This window comes from Rhopalosiphum maidis, chromosome 4 (assembly GCF_003676215.2).
Source record: "Rhopalosiphum maidis isolate BTI-1 chromosome 4, ASM367621v3, whole genome shotgun sequence".
NCBI classification, from domain to species: domain Eukaryota; kingdom Metazoa; phylum Arthropoda; class Insecta; order Hemiptera; family Aphididae; genus Rhopalosiphum; species Rhopalosiphum maidis.
Genome location: NC_040880.1, coordinates 37,383,168 through 37,405,793, shown reverse-complemented (window position 1 = coordinate 37,405,793; position 22,626 = coordinate 37,383,168). Strand labels below are relative to the sequence as shown.

The window sequence follows — 22,626 nt, the reverse complement described above, 5'->3', positions numbered from 1 at the left end:
TGCTGTTTTTTGCCCCACTGAGCCAAACAGCTGTAATCGCCGCAGTACCGCCGCGCTGTACGCTTCGTGTGCTGTGTAGACTGTTTCATTTCGATTATAACTATTAATTCCGTTTCTCCACTCGAAACAAGTCGAAATTTAACGATCTGCACAGTAGCCGATCGTACACACGCTAACACGCGCGCATATTTCTACTCATTTACTGTTATTTGTTATTCGTTAATTTAATATTTTACAGAGTCCACACTCGTTTCGCCCTGTCACACGATTTCTTTAACACGTTTTGTTTTTCGCTAATCCTTCTAGTGTAAATATATATATATATTTTTTTTATACATATATATATATATATATATATTTGGCGAAATAAATAGTTAAACGACATAACAATTCTGAATCCCGGACACATCAAAATAATAATAATATACAATCGTCTTTAAGACACGGTCACGCGTAAATAGTAACTAAGTCGCCTACTTTAACTTTAATATTACAAATACAATAAAATAGTGGACAATATAAATATCAATAACTCGCGTCCGGATCATTACGCGTCCGAGATTCAAAAATGTTCTACGACTGTGGTTTCTAGCATAAGGTAAGCTTTATTCATTCCTCGTATTCCGTTTCGATTGGCCACTACTAAAGAAACCCAATAATTAAATAAGAGAAGGACGTTAATACCTAATCAGATTGCATTTTGTGTGGTTAGATTGAGATTTAACAACAAATTGTATGTATCATTTATTATTGGTTACTGGGTAGATTGACTATCATAAAAACACTTTTTGTTTAGTGGGTTGATTAAATTATCTAACTATTAGGTATATTACATAAATTATGATGTACCTACCGACTTATTAATTATTGTTATAACACATTATATTATGTGTAGTTAAAGCGCCTGCACTTCTTATAGTAGTATTATATAGTGTAATTAACTTTGGTATAATATTCTGATATTACCTGCCTTCATCATAGGCACCTATTTAGTTGACATTATCTTATATTTTTTATTCTTCTGAATTATTGAACTCGATTGTTTGTAGATTTTCTTTTAACGTATGTATCTAAATATCTAAATAGATACATAGTATGTTCTATAATATTGGTATTAGGGATAGCATGTTACCACTTGTTCTGGGTTATTTGAGTAGTTTTTGCAATTATCTACATTTGTCTGCATTTTTAATACTGAAAACCATAATTTTTCAATAGTTTACTGACACTGTCTCAATCTGCTTACTTATTCTTTTATAGATATTTAATTATTACACTTAACTATAAAATATTTTTTTAACAGGTACCTAAATATAACTTTCTAATGAATATGTATAGATTACATCTAAATTAGTTATCAAAGTATTAAAATATTAGGCAGTAGTAATTATAATATCATGATTTATAATTAATTTACAATTTCAGAGTTTAAAATTTCAGAGGAAATCAATACTCTGTACACTATTTTCTCTGATATTTTGACCAACTTGAAATTTGAGTTTAAATTATTTGTCACTAGATTTTAATTGATTTAATATTACTTATTTTAGTGAACTGGCCTATTAGATATTTTAGTTTTCAAATTGGTTTTAAAGCAATTAATGAGTATTTTAAAATTCAAATATTTTACAGTTATAAATTATTTTAAATTTTAAATTATAAAATCATTAAAAACCTATGAGGTGCCCAGAATAATATTCATAGTGATTTAATAATAGGTATATGTAACTTATAATTCTATCATTTAATCTAATATACAAAATTAGATCGCCTGAATATTTTATTACATACCTGATTATATATATATAATTTTATTAGAAAAACAATACAATATTGGGCTGAGTGCTAACATCCTCTTAAGATAAAAATACATCTTGTTTTTTTTATAAAAACAATTGAAACTTAAATAAACAAGAATTTGATAATTTATTACTATAAATACTTTATTAATAATAATGAAAAAAAAATTCTGTTATATATTTCCTCAACTATTACTATAATGATAGTTTCACATTTTAAAATTCTTAAAAGTATGCATGCTTTATTTATTAACAATATTATATGATACCTAAAAATTGCAAAAAATGTTATTTTAAATATTTTACTATAGAATTTGATAGGATTATTAGATTATAGATTATAAGATTAGATTATTAGGTATACCTAACCGTATACCAAAATGGATATACTTACCTCAAAAGACAAACTCAATTCTATTATTACCTATTATCTTTTTACTATAGCCATATGCCCATATACATAGGTACCTGCCATATAATGTATTATTTAAACAAAAGTCAACCATTTTAAAATTAATAATATTAATAATCAATACTTTGACACCTAACCAAGATGATAAAATTATAATTATACATAACATAGGTACCTACCTATTATTTATAAAATTTATTGTTTACATTATCATTTAAACAAAAAGAATATCTATGAAATATTTGTATTTGTTTGTATTGTATTATCAAATATTGTTTTATAGATTGTAATTAACTTCTGATTAAATAAGCAAAATAGGTGTTATAACATTGTATGTAGAATATGTTCTAGTAATTATCGATAATATATACAATTTTCTTTTACAAACATACAAAAATAATATTTTTCTGTTTCTACGTATAAATTACAATAATTGTTTGTTATGCAAGTTACGCCACATTTAAACTTTTATAGATTAGAAATTTAACACTGATAATACTTCAAGGAGGTCATATTTTTGTAAGCATTTGCAGTTTTTTATTATTTTGGAAATTTTACTAAAATTATACTTAAAAAAATAATTTATCATATTTTTAAGCATTATGAATAATATTAAAGTTTTTATTTTTTAAATATTTGGTTATCTTGAATGTTGACGACTATTGTATATTAATAATATCATATTACATGATTGGGCAATGAAATAATGTATTTATTAATATTAATTACATCTTAATACAATCAATTTACGATATAATGAAGCTTATTACAACAAAACCATCATTCCCTTAAAAATATCTTTATACATAATAATATAAATATCAATGTAATAAAATCTCAATATAATATATTCTTTTCTTGGTCCCTTGAAATTCAACATCAAGTTGACTAAATTAATTTAGATATCTATATTGGTCAATACTATTTAATGAATAGGTATATCATTAACTAGATACTATATTGAAAAATACTGTTGACATCAACAAAAGGAACTTAATTTTATATTTCTGGGCTTAAGAAACGTATTTAAATTGATCCCTATTCAAGTATCTAAATTCTACAAATGATTCCATAAATAACTATATTATCATTCAAATCCTTTTATATACAATTAATTTCTCTACTCAGCTAATATAACCTGTTGACAGAAAAAAATGATCCAGATACATTTTAATCTAACACACACAATTTTATTTAAAAAATAATAAATTCACTACTTGAATTCAAATTCTTAGGCTTGCAGACATCATTATCTAATTATACCAACTCCTAGTGTATGTATATATAACACTAGTTCACTGTTAATCATTTGACATAAGAAAAATAATTAAAAAACATCATTGCAAAAAGGAAAAACTGTCAACTGATACATATACTTAAATATATCTACTATATTGAAATATGGTTCCTATTGAGGTTCCTATATAATATACTCTGTTTACTCAAAAATGCAATTATATAAACAGTCAAATTCATTTTGGCACTTACCAAACGTTAAAATTAAAAAAAAAAAGATGTGAGATTATAATAATATATTTTTCAATATGATAGTTTTTGGAATATTGTTTTTTTTTTAAAATCTAAACAGTAGCCAAGTGTCAAGATAAACTGGACAGGTTATAATATCCATCTGCAAATTTACTTCAATATTAATGAAGAAATTAATACTAATCGAAGACTAGCTTTTATTACCTACTGTTTGCCATAGCCAAGGTTTAGTTTTAATTTATTAACAATTTTGTAATTAATAAGTAGAAGAATTAATTTGTTGGAATGATAGCAACTTTTTCAATAACAATCTCACTAAAGGACATATTAATTTGCTAGAATATAATGTTGAGTATTAGATTATTATTATTATTATTTTTTTTTTTTAAATAGTCTTATCAAATATATATATTAGATCTGGGTTCTTGAATGGCATATTCCATTCAACAATAAACAATTTATATTTTCAATAAAATTATTGTATTGTTTGAATACATTTAAAATATATTGTTTGAAATTTAAAAATTATTTTATGCATTTTTCAGAATCGCAAAGTTTGCAAACAGAAAAAAATCAATAATACATTAATACCCGTAGTTCAACGTAAGGTTACGTGCGCAAATAAAATAAAAACTAGACGAAACTTTTAAACTGCCATTACTCAATTGTTTTGAACTTGGAAAATTGATTAGACCATTAAAATGCACATTAAATTATTGTTGACCAGAATTAAGACGCAACTTGAAAATATTCTGAAACTATATTGCATACAAATGTGTGTTTTAGCCTTACTATAGGTATTATAGTGACTGCAATCAATAATCTAAAATAATTAAATAAATTGAAACTGAATGTCGAACATTACGTTAAGTAGAGTGCTTTCTAGGCATTTTATAGAAATAACTAATAAATAATCAATACGGAAAGGTTTTCAAATTATTAATCAACTTGTGAAATTGGTTAAAATTGACAAAAGTTTGGTGATACTTAAAAAATTATCTCGAATATTATTAAAATATACTCTAAATATTGTATATATACAGTTAAATTTACCAGGAACGCCCCCAAGTCTGGTCCTGTGGTGATACAAACTTCTGTTTTTAAAATGATAGGTAGCTCCTCCTCCTTTTATTTATAAATTATTGAGCAGATATGTTTATATTTTTTCAATTTTTATGTATTTGAATCAAAAATTGGAATAAGCGATTTCCAAATTATTAAACTTTAAGTACAAAGAATAATGGTCCGTGTCTAATTGTATGTAGCCCGGCTGCCGAATCTCTTATTTAACCTATTTCGTAAATATAAACAATAATGTACCGATTCTTGGTGCCCGGGCTATAGACATGGACCATTATTCTTTGTACTTAAAGTTTAATATTTTGAAAACCACTAGTTTAAATTTTGATTTATCAATATTAAAAATTATATATCTGCCTAAAAATTTATAAGAAAGGAGGTTCTCATTTGATAAACAGCAGTTTGAATAGTCTTAAGTGATGGTACATAAAATCTCAAGTATTTGAAAATATGGTCTTCAAGTGTATTTAAAAATTTCAAAAATCAGGTTTTGAATAACTTCATTATTAAAGAAAAAGGACGTGAGCGTCATTGGGAATCTTTCTGTATAAAAGACATAAACGAGACGTTTATACTTCACCGTTTATTCATTATTTGGTTATTTCATGAAGTTGTATAATATATTATATTAAATATGATAGCTAATAAAGGAATTTGCCAGAATTTGTTCGATGTAAAAATGTTTTTATCGCTACGCGATAACATACGCTACATTACTACGTACAATAATGTTATAATATTGTTATATTATCTTATGTGTTTTAGGTAATAAGTACTTAGCTCTAGAAAGTATGTCATTGAATTTTTAAATTTTATTTATTTAACATTTTGACTAAAAATTGCCCTTTTTATATAATAAGTAATTGGCGTTTATATATGTCAATTGCCAGTGTTAAGTAGATTGGATAGATTAGATACTATATTAATATACAATATTGTATCATGAATCATAATCGTATTTAAAATGTCAGTGTTAAGGATAGAAATTGTTTGACAGTGATTCGAATTCAACTACCCCTCCCCCCCTCAAGTCGTTAAAATTAAGGTTTGTATATTAGTTTATATGGAGTTAATTTTATTCGGATTTATGAGTTAAGCGTGATTTTTGAGTCTCTTACAACGTGTCTATTTGGTAATATGCATTAGGATTAGGATATTACAAGGTATATTTCCTTAAATTCATTTTTATTTTTCAAGATTTTAGAATTGTAAGACACAACACTAGTAATAACTAATTAATTATTACTAAGATAAACTACTGGAATCAGGCACGTATACAAAAAAAAATATCGGGGGGAGTTTTACAAAATATAGCAATACAAATTGTGCCGCAACATAATACAACAATTTTTTCCTCATTACTCGAAATTATTTCGGGGGAGTTTGAACCCCAAAACCCCTCCTGTTTACGTGCCTGATCTGGACCGTATTAATGTGGATTATTTAAATCTGGACCGTAGGGTTCTGGACATACATATCTGAAGCGTACAAACCTGGACTAGTGGTGGTCAAACGGGGGGGGGTGAGGGGAATTGATCCTCCCCGTGACTTTTTTTCTTTAATATTTATAACAATTAAATTTATGTATATTGTACTATAGAGTTAATGTATTACATTTTGTTTTAATTTTTTTTTAAAATAACGCTTATGAGTGTATATTATTATCTAGATTCTAGACTCATTCTAGGAACAAGGCTGTTATTATTATTAATATTTAGTAATTAGTTACTTATACAAAATATACGGGAATTACCTATCCAGCTCAGTGATTGTGAATATTCAATTACAACACACTCCTCCCTTGACCGGTACACTTGCTATGATCTACATCAATAAGACAGAGAACACGTGTGGGTAGAACATCTTCTTAATACAATAATACTGTAGCTATGTCATTATAGTTGGTCAATTCATTGATTATTATTACATTTGTCACAATATTTTGTTACACAGATCACAGTGTTTTGGCTTTCGTACTCGTCACTCGTGTCTCGTACAGTCATATACTGTGTCGCGCATTATACATATTTAAACTATCTGCTGTAAACTGTTATGTAGCCTATTTTATAAATGTATAATGTCTAATAAAAGAAAAATTATCACCTATTATACTTGCTCTACCACTAAACACTCGGATTCAGATAAAAAAAATAGTATTATCCCTAAGATCATTACAGAAAATGAAGTTGTGGACTTGCCGATAATATTTGTTTAACTAATTAGTGTAAAATGTTTATTTATGTCGTCTCAATGGTTTGTCCACTATGACTATGACTGTTCATCGTGGGATTATAAACATAATCTCCAATAAAGTACTGGATACAAATATTGTTAATATTACATTGTTATAAATAAAGTACCAATTTATCTTAATTTAAAAAAATTGATATTAGGCATAACCAAAAATTATACTTATTTTAATGATTAATAGTAGTACATATTAAAAAATCAGCCACATCCCCCCCCCATGACAAAATCATTTGACCGCCACTGACCTGGACCATACAATTCTGTAGTCCAGATATGTACGTCCAGAACCCTACGGCTCAAATTTGTATGATCCACATTTATACGGTTCAGTCCAGATATGCAGTCCTCAAGACCATTTATACGGTCCAGATTTATAAATTCTAGGTTTATACACGCCCCCCGTGTAATTACAAATAACGTGAACACAATGCGAGACAATTTGGTTTTTTTGTTTATTTTCTTATACTTTTACATCACCACTTTAAGTAGCATCGATGACATATTATGATAAAGTATTTTTGACTTCTGTAGTTTTTCTAAAATACTTGATATTAGGTCACTTTAAGTTGTTTAATTTCATAATAGCCAACAGGGGATAAATAATTACTAATTAAATTATAAATATTTTAACAATTAACAAAATTTGATTTACATATATTACACTACAAGATTAAAATTAATTTATATAATTTAATTTGAATTACGATATACTAAAATTTATCAGTTACCAGTCAAAGGGCGTATTTGAGAGAAGGGAACATTTCCCCCATCGCTCGTATTTTTTTCTATATAATACATTAATTAATAATTTATTTAACAATTTTCCGTTTGATAACGATCGTAAATCGTAATGATATCATTATAAAGTATAAACATAATAAGAATTGTATGCCTATTTAGGGAAACAACTGTACGTTATTTTTAGTTTGTAAAGAAAAAAATTAATTTCGCCCCCCTCCCCCTGGTCTCAACACAAATACGCCCTTGTACCAGTCTCGACAAAATTACTAAAATAAAAATTTAACTAATACATTACTTAAACATTAAACACGTCTTCAGTTTATATTACATGTAAGATGTAAATCCTCCCTCCTATTCCTGGTAACTTTTGTTGTCAAGGCATTTTCTTAGCAAAATAAAAATAATGTATATATTTTTTGAATTTTATATCATTTGTATAATATTAATGTTATATAGGTATATAAGTATATTTCCATATACATGTTATCATCAATCAATATTAAACACGAGGTATCCATTTAATTACCAAAATATATTTATACTTTTTCATTTTTAGAAAACATTTCCTTACTTATCAGTTATCGTTTATCAGAACTTTTAACAATTGAAAATCATTGATGACGTTTTTGTATTTTACAATAATAATACGATGATATACGGAATTACTATTTTTTCTACCAATGTGTAGAATAATAAATGTTTCTAAAAGGTTAATTTCTTATAAGATATTACGTTTTTATTAATTAAGATCTGTTACCATTATTTAATTTCCTCATATTATTCAGTTGTTCATAATTCATATTTCATGTATATTAATTTTTCAAATTTACTTATTGTTATACTATTGTACAGATTCTATTTTGTGTTACTTAAAATATATGTATAGATATATGTATTAAAATGTTTCTAAAAAAAAAAAAATAATAATACATTTTTGTAGAACTCCAAATGGCAAATAATATTACATAATGTGAATGAATGATATAACACGTATAATTGAATATTATAAGTTATAACACGTATATGATTCTTCAAATGATAATACACGAACTAAATTCTTTTCTTTATTTAATATTAAATACATTTTTGGATTATCAATGTTCTATATATTTTTAAGTTAATGGTTGTAATTAAAAAAAACAACGTAAATTTATGAATTAAATTTATTAAGTAATACTTTTTATGCATTGTATTTAATAGATATAAATTGAACCAACATAAATTATTGATTTATAAAACAAAATTTTTGGTAATTAACTTGATAGTCTTAAAGGAATATTAGTAGCTATTACATTATCTAATTATCTTTTAAGCTAACGGTAAAAAAATATTAAATTTAAACAAATAATAACAACTTAATAAAATGAATACTACAGTTCCTGTATATAATAATATTTTGTTTGACAAAAATGGTCTTACTTAAATATATTCAATATTGATACTAAATAATATTGATATTAAATAATAATAGATCAGGTTTTTAATTTTATTATCATAAATTATTTAAAGAATATCAATTCATTTATTTATATGAAAAATTATTTCTAAAGAGATTTAGTAATCTTTCAATATTCGTTTGATATTAATCTAATTTTTATGTTAGTATTCTATTACATTACTTTAAATTATTGATTTTTTTTTTTCGGTAATAACAAAAACAAGTATAAAGTTACAGCATACTTTTTAAACCACATTTCGTGTTGTTATATAAAAAGGTACCTATTCAAAATTCTTAAAGAAAGGTCAACAGTTTTAAATGTGTATAAATAATATTGTGTAACTGAAGGACGAAATTGTATTCAATTTACTTTCATAACAATGCATTGTGCTTTCTATTAGTGTTTGAATTTTCTAAATAGATTAAACAAGCCTCTATAGATAAATAAACGAATAATTGGAAAATTATCATCGCACAATTGAAATCCATTATACTATTATAATATTTAAATCCAGGACATATTTATGGACTACTAATCAATGCATGGGTGTTGGCTGTCTAGGTATCTAATTAAAAGTATGATAGTAGTTTTAAAATAGGTGACAATAAAATTTAATACTACCTATAAATAAACCTACGCTTATAATATATTCTGTGATAATACCACCTTTATAATTAATATTCCCATGTAATTATCTACATTGTTTATTAAAAATGTGTTTTTCTATTATTATTTATCTTGAATATTATCAATTTAGTTTTTAATATTATAATAATGTTTATTATTTATATTACTATGTCGTTGTTATTTAATTCGTGCAAACAGCGCGACGATTTAAAAAAAAAAACCCTTGTATCCTTTCAATTTGTTAGATTTTATTTAATATTTCAATTTGTTACAAAAATAATAGATAATACATATAATATATGTATTACGTAGGTAACATAAAATTTCTGTTAATTTTAAAACTAATTAAACATAATTTATATTGATTAAAAAAATACACATAATATATATTATCATAATTTATTCATAAATTACAATTCGAAACTAATCTGAACTAACTTCTAAAGAAGTGCATTATTATAAGGGCAGATAACTATATTTAGCCTTAAATAAAATCACAAAATATGCGCCCATTGTGCCCCTCTTAGAATTGAGCCCATGACCCATGCTCCGTATTCACGGCTCTGATTCAAAAGTTAAATGCAAATGGTAGTACTCTTCTACCCTCTATTTACCATACTATTTTTTTCTGTGTTTTAAAAATATTGTAACCGTATTTTACTGAAGTATTTATTACGAAAATTATACGTTATAATACTGATATTTACAATAATTGTATATAATATTACTAGTAAAAATAGTTATGCGTATTAAAGTTCTTATTTCTTAGTATTTATATATTATAATATATCAAATACATTTTTATCAAACTCCAAGAAATTACAATCACGCATATACAATTCTTAATAAATCAATGTACAGGTCATCCAAATCATATTATGTAGTAAGGATTACATAAACATCTTTATTATTGTAATTAGAATCCTTACCATTTTGATAACATACTAAATCTAGTTGACCATTACGTTTTATTTACATAATTTATTATGTTACATCGATCATAAAAGGATAAATACTAAATATACTCAATATTTATATCATATTATTTAAGATTAAATTTACTCACTTTAATAAATTATTTAAGAGAACTTAAAGAAGACCTCGAATAAAACATATTGTTATTATTTAAATATTAAAGTAAAAATTTCAGTTATTATTATCTTAAGTTAACTTATATAAATGTTTTGAAAATTTCAGTACTATATAGTATATGTATGTAAATAAAGTATTTTGTTGCGTATTTTAATTATTTGTATAAGAACACTAATATTACTGAAAATATTGTGTGTGTGTGTGGGGGGGGGGGGAGAGGGAGTTTAAAAAATTAATGTTTGATCCTAGGACTACGGTTCTTACAACATACTTCATTCATTACCTTCACTAATATTACATGTATTTAATTGTATTGTATTAGATTATCTAAACATTCTAAACCACTAATAGACTATTTGCTAAGTAAAATTAATGTTATTATATATTTATAATATACAGTAATATTTTAATAGCATTTCAGTTATCAAAAAACTGTTAGGTAATCAATTTATTTTATTCTATTTTATTTTATTTATTTTAATTTATTTTTAAAGTAATTTAATTACTTTTTCTTTAAAACTTAGAAAAGCTAAAAAACGCTTAATTTCGAGTCTGGTTTTTTGAACAAAATTGGGATAAAAAATATATTTGTTCTCTCCTTTGGCCCAGGATGACCTTATTTTTTGATATATATTATTTTAAAGGATCATCAAATTCAAAAAATTAATAATTTTTTTATTACTATAATAAATAGAATACAATCTAATTAGCAGAATGATACGACTAAAATTCGTTTGTGGTTATCCATAGTCTAGTACTAGTCACGCTGATTTTTAACATAGCGTGTCACGATAATATTTATCCGTTTTTGGTTTAACGTAAAATAACTGCTAATGAACTTATTTTTTTTTTCGAATGAACTAATCAAATGTACTTAAGAATACCTGAATACCTCATAATCTTTCCATTTGTATAATTATATCACATTTTGGTTTAATCTTGTAAAAAAAAAAATAACACAGATATGTAAATTATACTACGAATTTACTATACATTCACTATGAACTACGAATTGAAAGATATTGAAGTACTTTTAAATACATTTGATTAGGTTATAAGAATAAAATAAGTTCATTAGCAGTTATTTTACGTTAAACCAAAAACGGATAAATATTACTGTGTAATTTATTATAATATATGGCTACCGCCGCGGCATACAGATCTGTGACGTCACGCTCAATGTTAAAAATCACCGTAACTAGTGAACGGGTAGTCGCATACGAATTTTAGTGATATCATATTTTCGTCATAGTAGTATGTACTATAATTTAAGACAAAGAAAATTTGTTGAGTTGAATAGTTCTCTAAATTATTATTAATTTATATCAAATTTATAATAATCTTAATTAAATAGTTCATTTGATCACAAGTTACCGGTCAAAGTACAATTTGTTTGAGAATACTGCATGTCTGCATGACTTAATAGATATAATTTACGTTGTCATAAATCTATCGTTATTGTCTGCAATACTTTATACTGTTTGTTTTTAGTTGTTTGTTACACATATTATCGAACATATTGTGTTATATTATGAACTTTTATTTATTTTAGTAAAAATTAATACAGATAGTAATATATGAATAAATTATGAATTTTCATTTAGGATTCTTAAATATTTCTTATTATTTTTATATTGTTCAGGTAAAAATAACTGTGGACCTGTCAAATTTGGAAGATATTTCTCCAAGCACTGCTTTAACTAAACTCACTATTATAATAATATATTTAAACAGCGTATCACTGTCAGATAAATACATAATAGTTGATTTCCCTACATTTTTATCTCTATCCTGTACTTTACTTTAACTACTACGTAAATACATATAATTTATAATAAAGATATTTATATGTATATATTATCATATTTATAACTATTTCACACATACGCACCTCTCGATTTTAAGAATATTTTCGAGGTCAATAATTTGAGCTTAATATTTTAATTATTCTAAAAACTATTTCAAATTAAATTCTTGTTATATTTAAATTAATTGTATAATACAATTATGTAGTATATATTTGCCGTTGCTTGTAATTTGTGCTTATATATTCCTATCGATCTCTTATTGGTTATTAAAATAATAAATCAGTATATTTCATAATTAATTAATGTATTCTCATTAATTTCAATGGACATTGAAAGATAATAATATTAGTAATATTAATAATAATAATAATAATAATAATAGTAAATAGGTATAACGTTAATTTGTATGATTGCAAAGGTTCTGTTCCTAGTTGCACGTTTCTATAGAAGTAGAGGTAGACAATTTTTTTCGTTTCCTTCAAACTGAACACGAAATGTGATTGTATTGCGATAACACTGCTATCATTTTACATATTATTTTTACACTATTAATACCTTATACAGTTATACAAATGGTAATGATCTGCTATCATACTTATAGTCCACTGTTTAACAAGAATTACTCAGCGGCTTAATTATAATTGTCTCAGTTAACCTATTGTAGATTATATTATACTCGTTTAATTTTTGAGTTGAATTACAATGCTAATGATTAAAATTGGACGAAGTATTTATATTTTAGCTACTATACCTTTTTATATGTGTTACAACGATATTCATCAGTATTAACAATTGAATAATTGAGATTTTTTGTGCGTACGTTGTTTTATTTGTATGTTATAATGTTAATTTGTTCAGCATGGCATTATGGATCCATTCATTAAGTATGACTATTGACTTATTTAATAAAACATTAATATTATTCGAAATTATAACAATAAAATCGTTATATCGTGAACAAATAATAATTTTTACTTTCAACATTTTATAATAAATGTTTTCCACTTTTATCTTGGTAAACACAGATTTTGCTTTACACATAAGTAGTAGGTATGTTTAGATTGTATCATGTATTCTAATAATTTTTGTAGGGTATTTAAATAATGCGTTTAATTAATTCAAACAATAGTCTACACGAGCAATAATTAATATCATTTTATTGATAAAATGTATCGTTGTTTGAATTTTAACAATTTAATTATGTAATATTTTATATTTGCACAAAATTGGAACATGTTCCAAATTACAAATACACCTGGTTTGACATCATATTCATTGGTCTAAAAATAATTTATTATTTACTGACAATGTTCACAAATATATTATGCAAATTTTCATAGAAGATTGGCATATTTATTTGGTTTTCACCCATCAAATTTGGCAAAACATCAAAGTTGTACATAATTTTCGATATATTTTTTACAAAAACATTGCCAAGTTTTCAACGTAGGTAGTTGAGTAGTTGACATAAAATAAACACTTTTTCGTAGACAATAATAAAGGGATACGATGTATTCTTTATAGATTATATGCAATTCTCTATTTTAAATGTCATGTTTAGTAATCACTTGGATCTCCTTATAAATAGTCTCGCTTCAAACAAATTCTAGGTAACCCTCCTATAATTCTCTTCAAAAGCAATTGGTGGAACCTATAATTCTCTCCCCTAAAATCAACCCTATATAGGAATACTGATAGAAAACTTCACTCTCATATTTTCGATTTAAATAGCATTTGCTTTATGTACTATACTTTGTAAAAATTGCACATACTATAATGACACTAATATTTCCATTATAGTTTAGTTAAAAAAACATATTTATTATTTTAAGTCAAACGGTATTATTAACTATTGAATTACTATTCACTGCATTCGGTTATTTCATTTCTCAGATTTTTTTTTATATCAGTTCAAAAATTTAATGAAAATATAAAAATATATATTTAGTATTACATTAAAAATATAAATAAAAATCATTTTAATCTATAAATAAATAATAGTCAACTTTCGAAACTCATTTCAAATTGTAGGTTTTCGTATATTTAATATTATTTTAAAATTTTTATTTTATATATTTGTTATTTCACAATCGTTATATTATAAAAATAATTGGTAAATCTATGCTTAAAAATTAAACTCGTTTTTACACATAATTCAGTCCAAAAAATAACACAATTGTGCCCAAAAAATAATATTTTATTATGTCCAATACTAAAAAAATTTATATTAATAATACAACTTTTTACATGCTTAAGATTATTAGTATACACTATACACTATATCAAAATATAGTTATAAATCATATTTCAAGTACTAAAAAAAATAATATAATATACTTAACTAATTAAGTAGCTACATGTGCATTGTATTGAAATTTTATTTTTCTTATTCATTGTTATTATTTTCAAATATCGTTACCTAGTATTCACGATTTTCTGTACCATTGATTTATTATTTATATTAGTATGAAAATATTCATCTCGTCCTACACTGTACCTATTTATCTTTATATAGTAACTTCAGGGCTGGATTTAGAGTTTTAAAGCCCCTTTCGTAATTGAAGATATGATCTAACGTAAATTTAAGATTTTAAGATTATTTCGACGTGGTCTCCTATAAACTGAATTTTGTGGAAACCCCTCCTCTACATCAAGTCCTGGTTATCATTGGTAATACATTTTGTAGATAAGATAATAGAACATTCCAATATAAACCATAGCTGTTTTATCTACCGGACTTATTTAGATGAATTTAGAAATAAATTATAATTCCAAATCTGAGACTGAATTTTATAACTCCCGCTTAAAAAATAAATTAACTTGTGTAAAATAAAACGGGTCTATATATATATATATATATACAATAACAATTTCACACTTAATGTTCTTTACGTAATTTTCAATAATAAGTTCTTTCATAAAACATTGAATAATAGGTGTCAACATTTTTTCTTAACATCATAATGTGTTTTATGATTCAGTCTTATCATCACTGTGAATTGCAATAATTGTTCTCATCCCACTCGTCTACTATTAAACTTCTTAATTATCTACTTAACTCCTGTCAAAAATTTAATGAAACCCACAAACCGATTAAAAAAAAAAGTTTCTTGTAGTATATGCTATACCCCGTGTATAAAAAAATACTTAAATTATTGTTGAATTTTTATTTAGTAAAGATGTCTGTCTAATAATTTGCCAAAATCATATTTTAGAAATTAATTTAATGACAAGGGTGTACACGATGAGACGCCCTGTGTATAATTTTTATTTTTTTTTTTTTTTATTGAGGATAAAGGCTTCAACAGCTAGGTCATTAGCCTGCGGTTGTGGTTACATTATTAATGGATAATTACTTATAATTTTAATTACATTACTATAAGAAAAGTGGTTTATACAGTGTTATAAATTATTATATATTTACATTGTGAAGTTTTGTCTTAACATTAGAGTTTTGTGTCGATGCCGACGGATTTGAAGAAACTATGAATTAAGTGAGTGTTGTATTCTCCTAATGCTTCCTCCATCGATGAAGCTTGGTTGAGGATAATTCTTGCGTTGACAAATAGTGGGCAATTTAAGACAATGTATTTGATTGTGAGCGGTTCGTTGCATTGGTTACAGAGAGGTTGTTCTTCATGTCTTATTATATGTATGTGGATGAGGTTGGTATGGCCGATTTTTACTCTTGTGTTGATGATTTCCGAACGTCTAGAGGCATTGGGCAGGGTATACCATTTAGTAATTTTCTTTTTAATTGATTTTAATTTGTTTGTTATTGGTATTTCAACCCAAGATGTTTACCACATCTTGGTAGTGTGTGTGATAATGCTTCTTTTTATGTCTAGGTATGGTAGAGTAGTAATGGTTGAGGATGAGGTCGAAGTGATTGCCTCATTTGCTAGAATAATTTTTATTGTTAGGAGGTACAACTATTTGCAATGGATTAAAAATATGCACCTTCGTGATACGCAATAGTTAGGGAAGAATATAGCTGTAGCAGACATTTTAGATTGAGAAGTCGATCGCGTGTATACGATAAAATTAATGAAGAATGCGATAATAATTAATAATACAGTGTGTTTAACTACAAAGGTAAAGCGCAAAATATTTTAAACGCCTGACCCTGAATTTTATTCAATTTTGTTTTATTGTATTAAGGATTTACTTACAAGTATTTTTGAAAACATTTCTTAACCTAACTTAACTTTCCCGCATGTGCAGTTAAACAAAATTTGTTTTAATTGCACTGTCTTTTTAATAACGAATTTGAGTTAAACTAATTTCGCTTATTGAAAGCGAGTTAAAATTTCGATTTATGTATATTGTATTTATTGTATTTTTTAACAGTCTACTATTTTAATACAAATTTATTCATGTGATTTCGTACTTATAGCACCACACCTAAATTTTTTTTTAAGAATAAATCATAAACTAAATGTGTTTTTAACCGTGTTACGTAATTTTGTTGCAGGTGTCTGGAAAAGACAGTTACTTAGAAGCCTTGAAATTTCCAAAAATTAAACCGCATGGAAACCACGTTTGCATACTACAGACCCTTAAAAGATCACGACCACAATCACCGCTGCGACGGTGATCGTCGTCTGTCCGTCAAGAACGTATCGCCGAGAAGTAGCCGCATGAGGAGAATCGGGGCGAGAAAGCGCAGAAGTAAACAACGCGAGTTGACGGAATGGCAGATAACATCGTCAACGACGCGGCCGAGCATACGGGAGCCGAGCACATCGCATTGAAAACGAACGCGGTAAACGACCGCATCCCCCCCGAAGAAGAAACCAGTGATCTCCTTAGACGCGGTGTTAAGTACGATGACGGCGGCGAGAAGTCGGTCGGTGACGACAAGCAGCGTTGCTACAAACCGCCCGTGTCGCGGGACAACGGCGATAACAGCAGCAGCAACAGCAATAGGAGTAGTAATTGTAGTAACGATAAGAGTAATAATAAAATAACCGTAGAAAATAGAAACCACGTGACGTTCTACAAAAACGACGAACCGACGGACGACGACAGCAGTAGCGGTGCAGGTGGCTGTCCCAAACATCACCACCGCGTACACGATTCGTACGCTTCGTACACGCCGACGACCACCGCCACCGATTCGGACGAGTCGTCGTCCTCCTCTTCGTCGTCAGACATCCACAACCGTGCACCGGATGGTGGCTGGGGATGGGTCGTTGTGTTTGCCTCGTTCATGGTGAACATGATCGCGGACGGCGTGACGTTCTCATTCGGAGTGATATTCATCGAATTCGAGAAGTACTTTGAGGAGGGCAAGAGCAAGACGGCCTGGATCGGATCGCTGTTCATGGCCGTGCCACTGTTGTCGGGGCCCATAGCCAGCTTCCTAACCGACCGGTATGGGTGCCAGAAAGTGACGGTCATCGGTGCGATAATCGCGTCCACTGGATTCGTCATATCCGCGTTTGCCGACTCGCTATTCACGTTGTTCATCACGTTCGGACTCATATCCGGGTTCGGGCTGTCGCTGTGCTACGTGGCGGCCGTCGTCATCGTCGCATACTATTTCGACAAGAAACGATCGCTGGCCACCGGGCTATCCGTGTGCGGTAGCGGCATCGGCACTTTCATCTTCGCGCCACTCAACCACGAGTTGCTCAGCTACTACGGGTGGCGTGGCTGTACGCTCATCCTAGCCGGACTGTTCCTCAACCTGTGTGTGTTTGGTATGCTGATGCGTGACCTGCCGTGGACCAAGGAGCGAGCCCAGAACGAATGGAAGCGCAAAAAGGACGCCCGACTCCAGAAGCGTCGACTCAAGTCTACCGCCAGCTACGACAGACATTCTCAACACACGCAGTTACCTTCGTCGCCGACTTCCGGCTGTGGTGCCGCCGGCAAAGACGATGCCGTTGACCCGACTCATCCTGGTGGCGTCGGCGTCGTCGTGTCCTTCCTCCAAGACGAAGACCGCAGCAGCGGTGGCGGTTGTATGACAGCGCAATCGGTCGGCAGGGGTGGTGACCTACATGACTGCTGCGCGGCCGCTAAAGATCAGCGGCTGTGCAATTCCCTGGTTAACTTGCCCACGTTCGTCAACAACCACGAGAACGTTCCGCTAGAAGTCCTCGAGGCGCTCACCCAGAAAAAACAGCTCTACTCTGTACTTGTCCAAAACTACCCGAGTCTGCTGATACCCTCCAAAAGTTTCAGCGACAGTGGACGCATCAATGAATCGGTAAATATTGCACATGCACTTTATGCTGGTTTTCTATTTTACCGGCATATTGTATACCCGGTTAAGAGTTGCTATTTTGTTTTTGATCAAGTAGTTCAAAAATAACTCCCCGACAATATTTTATATTTTTTTTTTTTTCAAGGGTAATATGTCTCCGACACAAAGCTTACACGTCAATCAAATTATTGGTATACAAAAATTAATAGATAGTCAAGAAAATAAAACGGACGCTGTCAGTGGTAAATGTAATCAAGTCGGTATAATAAAAATTAATAACGGTAATAATATTATTTTAAAAAACTGCGATTATGATTGGTGGATAAAAAAAGATAATCCACAAGTCAAACGTCTTCAGACCGCATATCTTCAAGATATTAAGATTCATAGGTAAGTTTCTTTTAATTTATAATTATTAAAACCATTCATGATTTTGTTAACAGCCAAAACAATTATGTTACAGACATTCATTAACATATAGAGGTGCCATGCTTAATATAAACAGATACAGACTAAGAGCATCTTCTTGTCCAAATATTTACCGCAACTCAATGACAACAATTGCTAAAGAAAAACATGAAGTACCCAATAATGCTATAATTTATAATGTTAACATCATTAATTTTTTTTTTAAATGATTAATAGTGGTCAGCTGGACTCTGGGAATTATGGTATCTACTACTTGACATGATGGATTTTTCACATTTCAAAAACATGCCCTTCCTATTGTTTGCAATATCAAATTTCCTTTTGTATACTTGGTACGATGTACCATATGTTTACATTGCAGACTTGGCTATAAAAAAAGGACACACTGATGAAGACGCATCATACCTAATCAGCTTAATAGGAATACTGAACATGTTTGGAGAAGTAATTCAATCTTCAATAACTTATACAACATAATACATTTGATAAAATTGTTTGTTTATTTCTTTTTCTTTTTTTTTTATCATAGATATTATTAGGATGGGCTGGTGATAAAGCTTGGGTTAACGCCAATATGGTATATGCAGTTTCAATGGTACTCTGTGGTCTTGTTATTGCATTGGTTCCAATATTTGGAAGTTATTTAAGTTTGGGTATTTTATCTGGTTTCTTTGGCCTATTCATTTCTGCAAACTATTCGTTCACTTCAATCATATTAGTTGAAATCATCTCTTTAGAACGATTCACCAATGCATATGGCGTTCTGTTATTGGTGCAAGGAATCGCTAATTTGATCGGACCCCCTTTAGCTGGTTAGTTTTATATAAAAAGTGTTTGATTTTTATATATTATAATATAAAATATAAATAATTAAATATGCGTGTATTTTTTTGTTTCAGGTGGTCTGTATGATATAACAGAAAGTTATGACTTATCTTTTTATCTAGCCGGTTTATTTATTGCATTGTCGGGTTTATTATTATTTGTTCATCCAATAATAAAAAAAATGGCACGGTATAGAAGGAAGCAAACACTATTAAAAAATCACAAAAATAAGATAATGAGTATAGCCTCGAATTGCAAGAAGTAATTATATCATTTTAAATTTATACAAATATTTATTATGTAGTATAATATTAACTAAATTTTTAAGCTGATGTATATTTTTGAAAATATTGATGTATTAACTTATAAATTTGAACGAGTAGTATCTGAATCATTAATTTTTATGTACTAATGATAATAGTCCTTTGTGGGTTTTAAATTAATTAGTGATTAAAAAATGAATAAAGGTGTAATATTTAGTCCAGTACTGAAACAATTTTAATATATAAATATTAATTGCCTACTATATTTTTAAAGTCGTTGTCACTCTCCTCTATCATAATCATAGACTATTTTTCTTGGTTTATAAAACATAATTTGGATAATTTCATCATTAAAATAAAAAATAGGGGTGAGCATGCTTAATAAATCGTTCCAACTGTTTAACTGTTTTGATTTATTATAAATTGGGCTTTTTAACATTCTTTTAGTTTTTGTTGTTTTTATTGTTTGTTCCCTACCAAAATACTGAATATTTTTAATGAAGATCTCTATATTTTAGATATGATAAAAAAACAACAACATGATAACCTTCTGGTATATGTAGTTTTTTTTTTGTTACAAGAATTAACAGTTAGTTTACTTTAAATTAAAGGATTTCACTATATAATAAGATTATTGTATCTAAATAATGTGTATGTGCTTAGTTTTTAATGCGAAAGAAATGTATTGTTTAGTTTACATGATTATTAATTTTTATTTTGTTTTAACAGATGTGCAGCAATTGAAGACAATATGATATTTACAGCTAAAAGACGTTCAAGTTTGGCAACAAGTGTCTAAAAACTGACTATTACTTATTAACAAGTTAAAATCTCCATAATGTTACGTTTATATTCCAATTGGATTTGACATCTGATTTTTTTATATGTATGAACATTTTATTTATTATTACAGTGTCATACATACCATATTATAATTTATTCAATACTCCTATTTTTGTTTTAGCTAATTGTGTATTCATGTAATGATAATTTTAATTAATGTTCATTTTAAAACAGATATTTCAACTATGAAATCTAGTAAATGATTTTCAATTTGCATTTCTAAATTTCATGTATTTAGATTTTTAATTGACCATGGGTATAATAGTAATCAGCCCAAAGGGTATTTCTTACGAGTATTAAATAACTAATCTGAAAAGCACAGAATTTGTTAGTTTTAGAACTATTAAATAGTATTCAATGTATATGTGTCATTTAATAAGTATTTTACTGTTATGATATCTATAACATTTTGATATTTGTAACAGTGTTGTTGTATACTTGTCGAACAAAGTCTTGGCCGCTACCTACTTTATTGCTTTTATATAGACTACTTGCAAATTTATTATTAGGTATTATAATAATAATGAATTTGCTCAGTTATTAAAACAATTTTATTATTTATTTCCAATTATGCAATTGTTTCTATTTGTAAAATTGATGCTACTTGTGATCATATTTATTAACTATGATATTCTGATACATACTTTAATACAAAAATACAAACAAATATTATATTTCTTTGTATGACTATATATAAATAAAAATAACATAATTGTATCTGAAATACAATTTTCACATAACATGCAATTATAAAATTTTTCTCAATATTACAACTACAGTAAAAATAAAAGTAGGATATGAGTTATATTACAAATTTATTTTTTTAAAGACTGCTATTTAGATTTATAATTGTGATTTTAATGGCATTAAGCAATTTTTTTTTTTAGAAGCAAAGTAAAATAAATTAATTTTTTATATTTAGTTCAATTGAATATAATATTCACTCAAAACCGTGACTGATATAGTTCTTTTTTATTTATTATTATATAATTATTATTTGTTTACAAATTGTTAATTATTTTATTTATGTTAAAATTCTTTAACTATGTTTCTAATTGAATTACATTTTATTATTTACATATTATTTTTCAATTTTTTATCCTTTGGTAATTTTCTTTTCTTGTCATATTGTTTGTATATAAAATCTTTGCTGGTAACTATTATTCTTGAAATGCACTTATTATATTATATAATATGTATGATCAACTATAAATATATGGCCTATGTTACCGGAGTTTAGCTTCTTTAGGATTTAGGACTAGTTATGACATTACTTTTTTTCTTTACAAGATACAGCCATTTAGGTAACTATTATT

General features: G+C 27.4%; 1 protein-coding gene across 1 annotated transcript; it reads left to right on the top strand.

Annotated features, from left to right (window-relative positions):
- Window positions 1-8: 8 nt before the first annotated feature.
- Window positions 9-21,922, top strand: LOC113551352. Its single transcript, XM_026953558.1, has 8 exons — window positions 9-598; window positions 17,211-18,953; window positions 19,096-19,340; window positions 19,414-19,531; window positions 19,596-19,823; window positions 19,909-20,191; window positions 20,279-20,465; window positions 21,197-21,922. The coding sequence occupies exons 2-8, from the start codon at window positions 17,430-17,432 to the stop codon at window positions 21,264-21,266; spliced, it is 2,655 nt and encodes an 884-aa protein (XP_026809359.1). The 5' UTR covers window positions 9-598; window positions 17,211-17,429; the 3' UTR covers window positions 21,267-21,922.
- The last annotated feature ends 704 nt before the right edge of the window (window positions 21,923-22,626 follow it).